The 18,205-nt window shown below is 37.5% G+C and overlaps 1 protein-coding gene across 1 annotated transcript in view; it reads right to left on the bottom strand.

The window, feature by feature from the left end:
• The window catches only part of FRMD3 (FERM domain containing 3), a 266,833-nt gene extending 249,399 nt beyond the window's left edge, over nucleotides 1-17,434 (bottom strand). Inside the window, exon 1 of the mRNA XM_063455005.1 lies at nucleotides 16,994-17,434. Within this exon, the coding sequence (XP_063311075.1) occupies nucleotides 16,994-17,134 (141 nt within the window). The 5' untranslated portion in view covers nucleotides 17,135-17,434. The remainder of the gene's footprint in view (nucleotides 1-16,993) is intronic.
• Between the last annotated feature and the right edge of the window lie 771 nt (nucleotides 17,435-18,205).

Genomic DNA, 18,205 nt, shown 5'->3' with positions numbered 1-18,205 from the left:
GTTAATGAGATCATCCTGTCTTTAATTAAGTTATTTCTTAGAAACAGAGGTGCCGGTGTGTAATTATATTGTTTCCGTTGATGACCACTTGTTGGGAATGCCTGTATAAATATGTGCGAGTTTGTGAAATAAAGCATGACTTTTTGGGGACACTGCTACATTCACTTCAGTTATCCTACTCCAGGGAAAGGGAAATTTTGTCAGAGACACAATCTGAATGCAGAGTTCTGCCACACTTTGCTTGAGTGGCCACCTGTCAAGTAATCAATAATACATCTAGTGCAGCTTGATTATGATGTCACTGAAAGCTGATGACCTCATAGAGCACTGGCATGACTGTTCTTCCACTAACATAGTTGTCACAAAAAAAGTGGCTTCAAAAATATTTGTGTGGTTTAGACTAGAGAGATTTTTTTTCAAGCAACAATTCTTCCCAGTTTATAGCATAACCATCCAGAAGGTGTTACATGTGTAAGTGGTCTGTGCAGTAAGTAATTTTGGCATATTGTTTGGAATTGGTTACATTAAGACATTTTGACCTCTCGAGCACTGCTTACCATAAATTGTTTACCAACTGTTTTGCAATGTAATGTAATTGGTACCTCAACTATTTACATATTAATCTTCAAACTGATTGTAAAATTATAGTATTGTTCATAAGGCACTTGTTTATCCTTAAAAATAATATGTATAAAAGTACAAAATTCAACATGATCATAGTCAAACGTAACTTTTTGTAAGCTACTGTCCAACCTATTGTATATGCATATATGATTTATTTAGGATGCAAAGCAAAGGACCTTGACTTGTTCCCCTAATAGGTTTATTCAAACTAACTAGATTCCAAAACAAACATTTCAAGAGTGAGTTAATACAACTATAACTGCCCACCAAGAGAGCTGCATGCACCTGCTGCTCTTCGGGGGAACTTTTCTTTTTTTTTTTTTAAACAAAGATATCCACTAGTCTACAACCAAAATGTGCTAGTTGAAAAAATCAAGGGAAAGTTACATTTCAAATGTAACTTATAAATAAACAGCTTCCCAAGGTAGCCTTCCCAGTTGGTTAGCATTTAAACAGAATATGTATATATGTAGAAAAAAAAATGGGATGCAGCTGTACAATGTGAAATAAAACATTAACAGTACATAGTGTAATATTGCGACAACACTGTAAAGTGAAACACTGGTTATTTGCACACAAGATCTATATTGTATAATTGTCTTGCGGGTGCCTCCCCTGATGGCAGTGGGGGACCAGAAGGACCTCTTCCCTCGTAGGGTTAACCCAATGCAGGAACCGAGAAAGTCTTGGATCAATGTCAGTATAAAAGCATTTATTATGGACAGCATAAAATACATAAGAAATTATTAAATAAAATAATAAAAAATAATAACAATAACAAAAATCTCCATGTTTCCTAAACATTTCATCATGATTTGAATCCAACGTAACAGTAAATTGTTACTTATTGGTGAACGTATGCTCAGCTGGTACTTATTTAATAATTTCTAAGTTTTGAATGTTCTCTATACACCAGTGCTGCTGTCACATTGTTTCACTATATACTATGCTTTGTTTAGCAAGAGCCAGTGCAGAAGATATCCTTGCATTTTGGTTGCTAGTTGTACCAAACAAACACTATGTATTTTTCTGTCTTACAATTAAAAAAAAAAAGGTGATTTAATCATTTATACACCGACACGTATGCTTGACAATTGTATATGTATTGTATACCATTTATTATGCGCGTTATCATGCCTCAATAAAAAGCTGATTAAGAAAAAAAAATAAAACTATAGCCTGATTATGTAACAAGGTATTCCTAATACAGTTGTCAGTTTCTAACAAACTATAAGAATCGTCTTCAAAACCTTTCATGGAACAGATGCAAAACGTTGTCAAGCATTCAGTCAAAGCTACACTGTACAAATGACATATCATGGAATATCAAGTACATGATATGGCAAATATAACTATGATCACTGTGCTCTGATCTTATAAGCTATTAAGAGTAACTCTGGTCTTTAAGCATATACTCATTGTTACTTTGCAACTTCAATTGTGTATTCCAAACAAACCCCCAAATTTCTCCTAGACATTCTTTGAATTTGTATGAATGTATTCACTAAACTGCGAATTGTGGTGAGATGTAACAGAGATGTGTTAAATGTAGGTCAGGATAGCAGGGCTGTAAATGTATTATTCAGTTTGGTCATATCCCTAACTAGATCATTACAGTCTAAATTTGGAAAATTTTGTTTTTTTACATTTATAACAATTTACTGTTTAGGACATAAATGGATGAGCAATATTGTTCTACACAGATAAGCTGGCTAGCACAGTGCATCATAAAGTAACTATTTGCTCCTTCTTGCTGATCCATCTTTATATACATTAGTACATCTCTAATATAATGGAATTCTGTTAACATTCTACAATCCATTACTTGTTATATATATATACTGGCTTTCTCAAGGCTGCTGCTGGTAAACATAATCCTCAAGGGTTTTAATTTGGAAGATGACTTGAGGGCTCTGGTGTTATTAAATGTAGTTATTGTCAGTGGACAAAAGGTTCAAATTCACAATCACTTTATAGTGACCTGCAAATGCGCTACCTGCATGTCACATCTAAAGGGAACGGCTGCACACCCATTATTGAACATCTAGGCAGCTGCTAGTAATCTGTGCTGTGTGTGAATGTCATAGAATGGGTAGTTTGTATGGGTCAGTGAGTTCTGCAGGAACGGCAGGGTTAACCTGCCTCCAGCAGCCTTCAATATGACAGCCACTATAGGCACTCCTGTAAATTAGCAGAGTAAAACTGCTATTTTAGTCAGGTGATCTTAGGAAACCATCTGATTGGTGCAGTGTGGCATTTTGCCACGTATGCGCATTAGCCTCCCAGTGCCTTACTATAGGAAAGCATTGGATTAGCTGAGATCATTAACACAAAGGAGACCGGCGAAGGCTACAAGGTGATTTAAATCACATTTTATTAATACTTGCACCATAAACACTTCTGAGTCAAACATTGAAAAATCACCAATAACTTATGTTGACCTGATGTTCTGTTTTCTTTTACATTATTATTAAACGTTAAGCGAATTACACTATGATACAGTTCAGTCCAGTCACAGCCAATGCACACAGTGCAAACGAGAAGAAGTTGAAACATATTTCCTTTACTCTGTATGTTTTCTCGATGCTGACTGTAAAAGAACATAGCATCAAGTCAATACAAGGACAGCACTTGAACAATGATTGACAGGGAGATTGCTGGAGATATAGGCGCCCAGTTCAAGGATAAAGAGCTGCGGATATCTAAATTTATTCTAGATTCAGACCTCACAAATAGTCTTTTTATATATATATATATATAGTGGATAAGTAAACAAAATATCTAAAATCTTTGAAGATGACACTTTTTAAAAGGCAACATGTTTTAAAAGAAATGGTTTTCTAGGTTGTGCTCCTGAGAAACCAGCCTTTTGGTATCAAGCATAAAAGCCTGCTGTACTCAAAAGAACATGAGATACCGAGTAACAACTGATGGCTCAAGAGATGCCAGGATGCCTGAACCGTCAATGAGCACATTGATACCTGCGTTCATTATTCTGTTAAACACAGTATGGGTGGGCTATGTCATGCTATATGGTAAATTGTATCCAAGGGCATAGGACAGGACTTAACATTTTTTACACCATCTGTCAGATAAAAAAAACTCTTCACAGAAAGATGTAAAATAGATGAAATGTGTATCTTGTAATACGTTTTTGGTGATTAACAGAATTTAGCAATGACAAGTCGCTTTAAACCCTATATCCCAACTCAAATTTGAATTTGATGTGTCGTATTTGCACAGAAATGCCATAGATTTGAGAAAGGGATGTTCTCCCAAAAACTACTCATTCCAAAATTCTGTTAGTCCAGTAAAAAGGTATTAGAAGATACTAGTTTCATCTGGTATTTCACATCTCCATGATTGGACTAAAACAGCTTCAATCTCTGTCTTTACGAAAGGCTAGAGTAACATTAAATGGATACTATAGGAAGGGTATCGCATGCACCATGTTTTCAGGGACACATATCACGTATACATATTATTGGGCAGAACATGAAAGGCTTGCCCTGCATTATGTAGAATTCAGAGGAAGGTGTATAAAATTAAGTAATTAGGCAATAAAGAATCATGCTGAATATTATACATACTGCAAGGCAACACTTTTAATGCATTATCATAAATATAACAAAGTTATATATGTCCCTGAAAACATGGTGGATGTGGTAACCCTAGCTATAGGTACCGAGTCCACTTCATCTCATTAAAGTGGTCTAGGTCCAGTGCCGCTGTCTTTTACCCCAGCCATATAAAACAATGCAGGGTTAATATATGTCTAGTTGCTTTCTTCAACACAGCCACCAGAGGTGCTTCAAGGTCCCTAACAAAGTATTACTCTGTTCAATGATGTTGGATATCCTCACGCTTTCCATGAGGATGTATAATATCTTCAAATTCCCCATAAGAAAACAATGATTCAATGTTTTCCTATGGGTACGTTTTAATCCGTACACAGCAAGGGCTGTGCATGCACATTAGGTCCCATCATTGCCATGACATCACAGGAGAAAAAAGAGTAAATTAAAAAAGTGTTTTTAATCCTTTAGTCGACCAACAAGAGGAGCACTTACAAAACTAGGGACACAATAGCGTTAGCAATACAGGTTTGTATTCCTAATGCTATAGTGTTCCTTTAAAGTGCATCAACAAAATGATGTGGCATGTGTTCAGTGGGGAACATTAAAACACAACTACCTGTTCTCCAAGCTGATTCTGTGGATGTTGCGTTAAAGTATTTTGTTTTAAGTTTAGCTTTGCCAGATAACAAGTTTACTTAAAGACAAGTTTACTTAAAGAATAATATAGTGGTTGAAAAAGGAACTGTCACTTTACAGGTTTATGAATATTATGCTTACATATCCACTATATTTAAGAATTATGATTTTGTGAGGTCTGTAGAATTCTACACGTCCATGTCTATTTATCTCCTCCTCCAATGCATTTTGCAGCCTGGCTATTCCAGAAGTGAACTGTACTGTGATCTCATTTGCTAAATCATTAAAATAACACTTCAAGTACCATAACCACTACAGTGTTCTGTAATGTTTATGGTGCCAGGAGTGCCGTGGCTCCAAACTGTCTTAGAGTGTTTTGGCTTTTTATCTGGGTGTCCAACAGGCATTGCTCCTTGCCTCCTTTCAGCCGGACGTTATCAGCTCTGAGCTAAGACCGGGGGTGTAGGGCCGAGCCTATTAGCTGAAAGCGAGCAGCTGACCCTCTCCTTGAGGCTGACCGGAGGCAGGGATGGGTGCTTGGTGGACCCCAAAAAAGAAGTCAAACCATTCTAAAACTGTAACAATGTTACCATATGTATGAGACACACATGAATACTGCATTTTGACGCCATATATTTTAATATGGGCATAAGATTGGCATAAGAGTTGTACTTATCTCTGTTGTACTGATCTGATCAGTCACAGTGTTTTTTCTTTATGAATCTTTAAAAAAAACTTAATATAAAACAGTTACAACAATAATATCAGCATTCGATTTTTTAAAAATGGATAACACGCTGCACATATGTTTCCAGTTAAAAACATGTACCATAAAAATACAGTAAGTGCAAATGGTACAATATTATTAGACGTGTAGCTCATAATTGTTAGTGGTTTGTGATAATAGCACAATCTCCAAATTATTAGTCTTTTATATCTATGCGTTTATATATATATATGAGTCCCTTTAACAAATGTAGGATTAGCAAATACGAGCATGAATTGTTAAAAACTGCAAAATAATATTTTAACAACAATAAAAAAAATGTTAGCCTTTATTATAATAAAATTTTTTATCTAAATGTAAATGTTCTAAAATAGATAAGCCCCTTGCATCTCTTAAACAATTCACACAGCTGCAATTCATCCCTGTATGCATTACATTCTTTTCAAGTCCACAAACAAGTAAAACGAGTTCAAACACAAGCTATTGTCTCTACTGGCTTTCATAATACAATACGCAAAAATGAAAGTGCACCAATATATTGTCCGTGCCTCTATGCTATAAAACATTTCAAATATTTGTGAAGGTATTTATATCACTCCAGCTGCCCAAACTGATCTAATTGTTCTGTTCTTCATGGACCTCATGGTTCTTTATCAGTATCAGATGCGTGATGGAAAGACTGAGAGACAGGGAAAAGAACAGACTGATACGGTAGTGCAGTCTTCAACTAAACATATTAAGAAAAAAAATATTCTCCTTGGGACCACAGCCTGCGGAAAATATCATCTTACATAAAACAAGTTCACATAGATTTTCTTTTCCAATGCAGCCCATAAATCAATTATTTATAAAGCTGTGAAGCCGTTCTAATTCCTGTGCAATAAAAATGAGCTGACATTTTCCTCCACCCAAGTAAAGTAAACACACACTACTTTGGCCATGATCAAAAGCATCCTGGAAAAAAAAACTGGTTCACATCAAAGCAACTTTAACATAGAATTAAGCCTACATCATTTTCTCACTGATGCTCTGCTCTTATCATTGTACACCAGATGTGATGACAGTTTTGTAATGTCACTAAACCTAGATCTAAATCTCTTTGGTTGATTTTTACTTTTTTCTCTAAATCACCGAGGCACGGTCCAGCAACAATACACGCCTGTAGAAGTCCAGCTATAAAAGAATTTTTTCCATATTCTGCCACACCTAACAGATTTCACACTAGTGGACAGAAAAATGAAACACAAACAAATGATCAAGGACCTTATAAGCAGCAGGGCCATCTTTGCCTTCAAAACAACTTCAAACTTTTATTAAATGCTATCAACTATCAATATCTAACTTTGATAGGATGGTTTTCTGTAGTTTTTCATGAAGAAAAGCTTCAGATTGATAATGTAGATGGAAATCTACCTACGTGTAGCGCTCCATAAGTTACCATGAAGCTTCAATGATGTTTAATAATAAATATATAGATTAACTGGTGACTTTGACGTCTAAAGGTGCGTTACATCACACTGGCTTTCAAAGAATCCTCTTAATTCTGTTTAACAGTGTATTTGGACATATGTATCGGAGCATTATTATCCTACAATATGGAAATCACTACAAAGGGACACGATAGACATGCCTGGTCCTGCACAATGACTTTATAGGCCTTGGTTGTAGGACCTAGTGATTTCCACCACACGGCTATCCAAAACCTTATATCCAGACTGAATGTTTAAAATAGAAAGAAAATTATTCTGTACATAAGAATCTGAATGCATTGGCCTTGGACCTTTAAAATGTTTCTGAATGGCAACCCTGCAATAAATTCCATCCATGTGATGTTTTAAAGCATACTGTTCTATTTAAGGCTGGATCACAGAGCTTTTGACCCAATTGTTTTCTGAGGATAATCTTTTATAGCATTTAGTAACTGCTATTAACTGTCCATATGCCCATCTCTGTGTGTTTGACAACTGTCCATCTTTGTCAGTGCAGTCTGTACCACTAGACACGTTAAAGAGATAATGTAGTCACCAAAACAACTTTAGTTAAATGAAGCAGTTTTAGTGTATACATCATGTTTCTGAAGTCTCACTGCTTGATTATCTGTCATTTAGTAGTTAAGTCACTTTCGCTTCTGTTTATGCAGCCTTAGCCACACCTCCTCTGGCTGTGACTGACAAAGCCTGCATGAAAAAAATGGTTTCATTTTCAATCACTTAACTTACTTTAAATTTTTTTATCTCCTGTAAATTAAACTTTAATGACAAACAGGAGGCTACTAATAGTGCAGGAGAAAATAAAATCTAAATTAAACAGACGTTTGTAATAAAGGAAGTATGAACATTAGATGTCTCTTTACAGGAAGTGTTGAAGAAGGCTATGCAAATCACATGCAAGGATGTGTAGCTAGGGCTGCATAAACAAAGTGGTTACACTACTACATGCCAGAGAATTGAGCAGTGAGACTGCAGGGACATGATCTATACACCAAAACTGCTTGATTTTAAGCTAAAATTGTTTTAGGGACTATAGCGTCCCTTTAAAACTTAATGTAGTTGTTCTGGTGAGTATAATCATTATATGCAGGCATTTTTATGCAAACACTGCCTTTTCAGAGAAAAGGCAGTGTTTTCATTGCCCCTAGGAACACCTCCAAGTGGCCACTCCTCATATGGCCACTGGAGGTGCTTCTTGGCTCAGTGCTGCACAGTAGGCAGCACTGCCATTCAGCGTCTCCATGCTCTGCATGGGGACGCTGAATTTTCCTCATAGAGATGCATTGGACAAAGCGCCGTTTTGCTGATTGGACAAAACGGCGCTTGGCCCTACCCCTTATCGATTTTATCCAATTCAAAGCTTTCCATTGGATTGGCTAGAAATCAGCAATTCTAATGGTGTCATCAAGGAGGCAGAGCCAGCACCAGCAGACCCACCCGGCGCTGGAAATAAGGTGAGTTTTTATTGCTTTTAAGGGGACTAAGGGGGGGGGGGGGGGGCGTAAGCCACCTTAATGGTGGGTTTAACAGTATAGGGTCAGGAATACATGGTTGTGTTCCTGAACCTATAGTGATCCTTTAAGCAATTTGCCATTCTTATGCACAATGCAATAATTCAGGCACAAAACATTCAGCTTCTATAACCCTGTTAGTTACCTCATGTTAATTAGAAAATGTACATATCAAAATATGAATTGTCAGCCCTCTTAGCTCTACACACTATATGACACAACCCATGATTGCATGCTTCATCCCTTAAGGAGCACTTAAGACGCTTAAAGCAAAAATCTTCATATATATTGAATATTTGAATTTTGAAAAATTGTCTTTTACAGCAACTTCTATTATATATTAAGAATATACAATTATGGTGCTGAAATTTACAAGATTAATATAAGTCATTAGAATAGTTGTTTATATTTAATATCTTACACCCTGAGATAATCTCTGGGATAATAAAAATATATATAATCTGATAAGTATATAGCAGCAATAGCTTGTTATTCTATTTTACTATACATGTCATCAAGGAGGTCATAGTGATTTATCAATGTTGAAATAATAGATTGGAGTGTCCAAAATGGAGCCATCAATTTGAATATAGCTGGATTCTACAAATTACTGGGGACACTGATCTTCCACCTGATTCCACAGAGATACATAAGGGACACCCATCATTTCAGAAATACATTCATCAAATGAGTAGATTTCAGAGAATATAGGCTGTTGCCAGAATCTCTCTGGTTATATGACTAAATTCATAGCTAAGAAACACTAAACCAAAAAAAACAAAAAAAAAACAGTGTTAATAAAACAATGTTTTGGTTGTAATTACCCTTGCTGGCATGGTCCTGCATGTAAAAAAAAAATCTGCAATCCCAAACTGAGGTCAAGTTCTCCCTGTAGCCTGATCTTCATTCCATTACTCACTCTCTCTAGCTGCAGGAAAAGGACCGTCCCAGAGAAGGGGCTGAGGGAGTACTTACGATGCACAGAGGGGCCATGCGCCATTGGTTATCCATTGCTGGCATGTTATGCAAGCTGATGATGGACAGATAGCATCATTAGCGGTCAAAACGTTCGTTCCAGTCGGCTAATGATTTATGTATGTAAGTGCAGTGTTTCAAAGTGGACAAACGCTGGACATACATACGTCAAGCACCATGACCACTTCAAATCACTGAAGTGGTTATGGTGTTTTGAGTAACCCTTAAATACTTTTTAAGTAAAAGCGAATTTAAAGGAACAGCCCAGGCACCATACCAGCTTAATAAAAAATTAAGTTGTCATGGTGCCAGAAGGTCCCTGGCGCTTCCTTACCTTTAAGGAATAAACTATTCATGAATGGTTTAACCCCAATGTTGGCTCTCCAGCGCCATTCCTCACTGACCCGTCCACATCCGTTAAAAAACGAAACAAAAAAGCAGCTGGAGGAGGCCATGGACTAACCAAATGTGCCTTCTGTGAAAGCAGAATTGCTAAACACAGCCTAAGTAAAAAATGAAACCCCATTTAGCAATTACAGTACTGAAGATACCTGTTTAGTGTTTATTTTGCAAGCATGAATAAGATTAATTAAATAAAGCTACTAAGTTAAAGAAATAGTTAACGTTTAGTTCACCTTTTTATATATATGTTCATCAGGAGCGATATAAGCCTGTTTTTCCATTTCTCCACTGTTTATTTCTAAGAACAGGATGGAGTAAGAAACAGCTTTTGTGTAAGATTTTTTAAACAAGCAGAAGTCAAATATTTGCTTTGACTTATGATGTCCACATGGTCTTACAGAATAAATAGAGCATTTTACAGCATCTCTCTTCTCCTACAAAGTTCTTGTAGAGATACCATTGTAATGGTTTGGTATGTAATATTTTATTTCTTATATATAAAAGACAATAACATACTGTTAAGTGGTTCTGGTGATTGCAGTAATCCTTGAGGCAGTCACAACAATAATTAAGAAGCATTTAACCAAGAAAGGTGCATTCAGATTACTCTGGTTTTCAAGTACCGTATATACTCGAGTAAAAGCCGACCCGAATATAAGTCGGGGCCCCTAATTTTACCCCAAAAAACTGGGAAAACTTATTGACTCGAGTATAAGACTAGGGTGGGAAATGCAGCAGCTACTGGTAAATTTCTAAATAAAATTAGATCCTAAAAAAAATATATTAATTGAATATTTATTTACAGAGTGTGTATAATGAATGCAGTGTGTGTGTAGGAGTGCAGCGTGTGCGTATGAGTGCAGCGTGTGCGTATGAGTGCAGCGTGTGTATGAGTGCAACGTGTGTATGAGTGCAGCATGTGTATGAGTGCAGCATGTGTATGAGTGCAGCGTGTGTTTGAATGCAGTGTGTGTGTATGAGTGCAGTGTGTGTATGAGTGCAGTGTGTGTATGAATGCAGTGTGTGTGTGTGTGTGTGTTGCAGAGCCTTGGTGGGGGGTGGGCAATTTTATTATTATTTTTTTAATTATTTTGATATTTTTTTTTATTATTTCTTATTATTATTTTTTATTTAATTTAATTATTTTTTATATTTTTTTATTATTATTATATACTTTTTTTCGTCCCCCCTCCCTGCTTGATATATGGCAGGGAGTGGGGCTCTCCTTCCCTGGTGGTCCAGTGGCATTGACAGTTCAGTGGGGGAGAGGGGGGCTGGCAGAGCTGTAACTTACCTCTCCTGCAGCTCCTGTCAGCTCTCTCCTCCTCCGGGCCGGTCCGTGCAGCTCTTCTGTCAGCTCCCACTGTAAGTCTCGCGAGAGCGGTGACTCGAGTATAAGCCGAGTTGGGGTTTTTCAGCACAAAAAATGTGCTGAAAAACTCGGCTTATACTCGAGTATATACGGTACATCCTGGAGACGTTACTGATGATGCATTAGCCCACTGAGCTATCTCACTGGCCCGAACAAAAACAGTCAAGGAGGAAACATATTTCCAAACAATACCAACCTATCTAGCATAGCATATTACAAAAAAACATACAGGATTATTACTAAACGTTGTTATTTACTAAAGTGAGACTTGTAGGGAATTCTAAGTAAATATTAAATTTAAAGCCAAAAAATTAACCGGGAGCATAGCTGATTTATTGGGCCTTAAATTTCAAATTACGGTAAACTCTGAATTGCTTTGAATTCCCAATGATTCTCAATTTAGTAAATAACCCTGAAAGTGTGAATTGCTAGGAGTCAAAGTATTTTCCAAATTATTTTATTTTAGGCCATAATTCAATTTAAATTCCCCAAATTTTCAAGAGGACAGTGTACTGGCAGTTAAGGGGGCACCCTAAGCACCAGAACCACTATAGCTTAATGTAGTAGTTTTGGTGTTCTAGCAGTCTGACATATGTCATCACCACCTTTTGTGTTCGCTTTTTCAGACACAGACTGAAAACCATTGAAGTAGATGATAAATGCCATGAGAAAAGAGATAGATATTGAGTGTCAATTTAAATCTTTTCACAATGTAAACTAAAGCCATAGAAACTGCAGTCATATCCACAACAAAAATGTGCATTCCCCTCCATAACATGATGTGTTGGAATGTTTTTAAATATCGTATGCTGTTACGCTAAAAGGTTCACTACAAGCACATCGACCTCTTGAGTAAGTATTCCAGTTCAAAATTCTGCACACACATAGTTACAGCACATTGATGCTAGAAAAGTAACCCCACCTCTGGCAGAGTCATTGTATGTATCATAGTATGGTGTTTAGAGTGCTTTTAAGTAAATTTAAGAAACTACTTAAATAAGTTGAAGTCTATAATGAATGCAGCAGCGAGGCTTATCTTCCTGTCCGCATGCACCTCCCACGCCTCCCCCTTCTGTCAATTCCTACATTGGCTTCCTGTAAGACATAGAGCTCAATTTAAGATCTGGTGCTTGCTTTCAAGTCTCTACAAAATGCTTCTCCAACCTACCTATCCTCCCTAATACACAAGTGTGTCCTGTCTAGGCCTCTGCGCTCTGCCGAAAACCTACGTCTATCCTCTGTCCGCACTTCCACCTTTGATGCGTGCCTTCAAGACTTCTCCAGGGCTGCACTATTTCTGTGGAACTCCCTTCCCTTCTCTGTTAGACATATACCCAGTCTCCATTTCTTCGAAAATATAATTGAAAGCTCACTTCTTCAGGATAGCATATCAATTAAACTGTTAACAGCTTTTCATCTCCACACCCTGACTCCTCTCCTGCAAGTGACAAAAATAACCTACTAAGCCCTCAGTGAATACTTTTCTAGCAACCTACTTTGTTACCCCTACTTTTACCCTTTGTGTCACTATACCCATTCGCCATGAGGAGCAGTAATCTCCCCCTCCCTGTATGTGGCTGCTGGCCGTAGGAAAGGCGAAGGAGGAGCATCCGTTGTAAGCAGAAGGTAGCAGTTGCTCAGCAGAGTATTCCCAGGATTCCATGCAGGATTCGTGACCAAAACTGGATCAAAAATGTCAGGTCTTAGACTCGTTAAGTTGATGCCCCCAAGGAGCTCCAGCACCAGGCAACCATCCTGGTCATCTGTCGGACCCCGCCCCAATTGCATTTTTTTAAAGGTTTTCTCTATGTTTAATCTATGGATGTGTAATTATCTATGTGAAAATAACATTGGCACCATAGCAAAAAAGAAATTAAGATAATTGGACATATTTCATATGCACAGTGTCCTCCACCTGGTGCTTTCCATAGGGCGGTAGACAACCTCTAGATGAATATGAAGCTCCAATATCTGTTTTAAAGCAGATTCTCTTTTTTAAAATCAGATTAACAGCTATCTGTCTAATTGAGGTTATCTTCCACTACTCTGGGACACTATAAATGAAAAAAAATTAAATTCACTTACACAAGCATGAGAATGTAAATATTTGAGCATGTACAAGCTCAGTAAAGCATACTGTGTCTGGGACCAGCTGGCTGGATGTCAACTTGCCCATCTGAGTACTTCCAACCTTGCTCTGTAGAAATGTAGAGCGGTATGAAATAATACAAATCAAAATGATTAAGCGTGGACTAAAGTGGGTAGGTATGAGCTATTACAGGTCAAACATGTCAGATTTTACCTGTTCAGGACAAACAAGCAGGAAGTGCAATGGAAGTTAGGGATTTCTTAGTGTGGGTATCACAGGGTAGATGTAGAATAAGCTTATGAAAAGAGAAATACAACTCATTTTAACTATTTTCCAACACTGAGAGACAAAAGGCCGGTACCACCACTCCACATACAGTTTTTTTTATTGGTGTATCGATGCTATGAGCTGAAATGTTCTTGTTTGTATTTGTTACACACCAATTTGTGAATTGTAACGATCACATTGTAATATATGTAACACTGCACTTTAACATATAGTAGTATCTCCTTTTTCTTAGTGACATCATTTAGCATCGTAAGAAGAAAGGACCACAGGCACTCCAAATTGAAACCGTATGCAGATTTATTAGGAAAAAATGCAACGCCAAGCAACGTTTCGACCAACAAAGGTCTTTTTCAAGGTCTTTGTTGGTCGAAACGTTGCTTGGCGTTGCATTTTTTCCTAATAAATCTGCATACGGTTTCAATTTGGAGTGCCTGTGGTCCTTTCTTCTTTCGTGTATAATTCTGGGATTGCTGGTCCTGATCCGGAGCACCCTTGGCCGCTGGGATTGAGTGCGGTTCCCACCATCTACTTTGCATCATTTAGCATTGTGTCAAAACATTCTTTTTTTATTCTATGGGGCACACCAGGAATATGCATAATTCTAAGTAGTGGTGCTGTTGTAAAGACCAAAGTATATACAATGAAGTACAGTTTTAAATTTTACAAGGCTACTTAAAATAACCTATTTTAGCAAACAAATGTATGTATGTATGATACTGTAACTGAATCCCCATATATGTTTGCTAGGATAGGTGATTTTAAGTAGCCTTGTAAAATTTAAAACTGTATTTCTTTTGTGTGTTCACTGTTCCCTAATATGTATTTTGTATATATTTTGGTCTTTACGGCAGCACTACTACGTGCATATTCCGGGTGTGCCACCAATCCTCTTTTTTCTATGTGTATTTAAAAAAACAGACCAGATTCCTATTTGGCTGAGCACCCCACCCATCAATTCTAGGTACCACTTTGGAGGTGACCACACAAAAGCATAAATTGAGGGGAGTCTCTGGAAGCAGTTTAGGCAGTAAGTATTGCAGTTAGAAAGTTAATAATAATAATAATAATAATAATAATAATAATGTTAATAATAATAATATTATTATTATTGGCATTTCGATAGCGCCAACAGATTCCATATTAAATGTTTATATTAATATACAATATCAATGTAAAAATTAGTGTAGGACCAACCGACACTGGCGTACTGTGATGCAGTTTGTAATGGGCTTAACACAACATGACAAATTGGTAGAACTGAATTATATTTGTTTGCTAAGATATGTGAGTTTAAGTAGCCTTATAAAATGTAAAACTGTATTTTTTTTTTTTGTGGGTGTGCAATGTTTCCTAATCTGCACTTTTATAAATGAACCTTGTTACACCTCCTGTCTGTCAATCAGACAACCCGCCATGTTACTTCCTGGTACATTAGCACAGTGGAGGTAAACTCAGGAGGTCTGGCTTGCAAATACTTCTCATTGAGCTGCATTGCTAAGTCTATGATTGGGCAGCCATAGATAGTCTGGGCTGGGGGAGAAGGGAAGGGCTTGAACAGGCATCAAACAAGAGATATTCAGCTCTTGCTCGCTATTTTTAGTATACACCCTGTGGAACAAAATGCATAATTAGATCATTTTCATTAGGGAGTATCTCTACTACATCATGATTTTTATTTTTTGTATTTGGGAAGCTGAGTGTCCTTTCAAAATAAAGTATCCTGGGGCAATCCAGTCTACCGGGGAAGAACAGGGTTCCGATGTAGGTATGTAGTATTAAGGGCACACATTTTATGTTTATATAAAGTTATTCAACTGCATATTTACATGTTACAGATTTAAATAGTTTTAAATAAAAAAATAAAAAAAAACTCAAAACTGTTCCATCTACAATGATGTATAAATACTGATCTATATTCAGCAACATGCACTACTCACCAGAGAGGGGGCTTTATGTTACTGTATGGTTTATTTACTAAGTACTATGTATTAACTAAGCATGTATTAACTATGAGATCATTTCACTGAATTTGACATTCAATTTCAAGAACATTTTACAACTTCATAACTTGTTTTGTGAAATGAGAATTCCCTTGGAAAGGGGCCCTCTTTATCACAAATGCAAAACTGCATCTGACATAACCATATTTTTTGTTTTAAAATGTAACCTCCGAGTTCAACTGTCTGACCACTTAAAATTGAGGGTCCAATAAACGTTGACAAAGGTAGTTCTATTGCAGAATTTAATTGGTTTAAATTATTGTTTTTGCTTTAGTATTGAAACACAGTACAATCAGGATTACACAATATCTTTATTCCTTCTGCTTAACAAAAAGACAATTCTTATAGAACCGCAGACAGAGGATGGCGTCTGAGTGAAGCATCACGTGTAGAAAGAGATGTAAATAAAGCAAATTATAGAGCTTATTTATATCTAAGCATGTTTATGCCAGGGAGGAAAAATGTGATTAAATATACCTAGGAATCCACCAGTGTTTATTGACAAAACACAATGACACCATGTATTGGATGCTAAGATTCTAGTGACATAATGTATGTGGTACCCTGCAGGAGGGCGGAGTGCCATACTGTGATGATGATGAACTGTGCAAACTGAGCAGCAGAGAGGATATTACTAATCTACTTAACACTCAATGTAAAGAAGACCAGTTCCATTCTGCCTGTCAGGAGAACCCCTAATAGTGCCATCATATTGTGCAGTGGTATTCCAATGGAGTGAAATCACTACCTGCATAATATAGGATTATCATTTAGTTTAGTCTGTGATGAGGCGGGTATTAGAAAGACATGATAGACTGATTGTATATCCAGAATAATGCAGCCAAGAGTTGGCTGTACGCATGGCTTGTATAGAGCCATAACTTTGCTCTGTGTATACAGTGATTCTGCTGGAGTAGCAGAGCTTTGTGTGGTAATGCAATGCGTGCACCGAATCTCAGTAACACAGGAACATGTATCAAGGAAAGCTGGAACTTTGCAGTAACTGAAGATTCCAATACTTCCAAGCGTCCCATAGCCAGGGGGGGACCCACACAATACAAAGTGTCAAGTCATCTGCCGTGCACGGTTATTACAGCCAGCACATTCCCAGCTTTATACGTGGTGTACACATCCATTGTTACACGTGTTTAACCCCTGGGATTCCACATAAGTATGCCAGGCGCCCACTCCTCTAGTACCCAAAGGGTGTGAGTGCCTGATTATTCTCGAATTGCATTCATAAATAATAGACCCCCTTAGTCACACACTTCATATAACCACATCCCCCATCCCATCCATACCTGAATATTGCATGATAATTCGGAGTCATCCAGCAGACGGATGGTGCATTTCGTGTCAAAATTTAAGGATCTCAAACTAGCAGTCCTCAAACGGTTCATTTTCATAGTCCCCTTCTCCTTGGTGCACTGGCAACCAAACATGCACCCTCAGACAGGGAAAACAGTGCTTTCAAAAGAAGGGCTAGGGGCTTCCTTCTAGCACCAACTAACAAGATGCATCTCTCTGTCTTCCTTCTCTCCACCTCCTCCTCCTCCTCCCTCCTGAGAGTTGAACGTGGTGGGGGTCTGGGAATAAAAGGAAAGGAATAGCCCGTGTAGGCTAAATGGATGGATGTTTGTGAGAGAGCAGGAGGGGAGAGATGCAGTGAGTACCTCTGCTTTCAGACTGATCCCCTTTATCTCCCGGGATTGTGGGAGTGCAGCGACTGCTATTACTGCTGATGTGAGAGCGAGGCTGGGTTTGCAGTCTGCTCTGTGTGTGTGTGTGTTTGTTACCTCCCTAGCTGAATGGAGAGGGTGTGTATTAGAAAAAATGCCTCACTCATGTTTATGACATAAACTAATAGAATGTTTGGTGGTGGTGGGTGGCCATTCATTATTACAATAAATATGCCATCTACAACATTTGAAAAAAAAAAAAAAATATTCAGGAACAGAAGGAAAATTATGTTTCTGAAGATGTGAAGCACTTTTTGCTGGTGAATTTAAAAAAATAAAACGCCAGTTTGCATTTGCAAAAATAACTCTAAACGACAAACTTCCAATGATTGATGTAATAAATTAAAGGCAGTTGAGGAAATATCAGGTTCCACCCGTTTTACAGTGTGTCCACTCTATACATAACTAAACAGCACTTCAACTAAAAAACACTTGTTCATGGTAGCACTTTTGATAAAGTATTACTCTAGGTACCATAACTACTACAGCTGCTTGGTGCTCTCAGCCAGTGAATGGCGTGACACGTTGCACAAAGGTGACATAGCTAAATATGAAAACATTTGCTTTTGCCACATGATGAAGACCAGAAACAGCCATGTGGAATCCAGGCAAGCGTAAAAACTTTCAAAAACATTCGTATTGCTAACTATAGGACAGCGCAAGGTTACCTCTGGCACCATAACCACTACAGCAGACTTTGCTGAATATAGAGCTACTGCTACTTGAGCACATTACATATAAGGAATATAAGGAGAGCCCTGCTCAAAACAAACT

Source organism: Pelobates fuscus, chromosome 5 (assembly GCF_036172605.1).
Source record: "Pelobates fuscus isolate aPelFus1 chromosome 5, aPelFus1.pri, whole genome shotgun sequence".
Classification (NCBI taxonomy): Eukaryota; Metazoa; Chordata; class Amphibia; order Anura; family Pelobatidae; genus Pelobates; species Pelobates fuscus.
The sequence above is the reverse complement of the archived record's forward strand: the minus strand, read 5'-3'. Positions and strand labels throughout refer to the sequence as shown.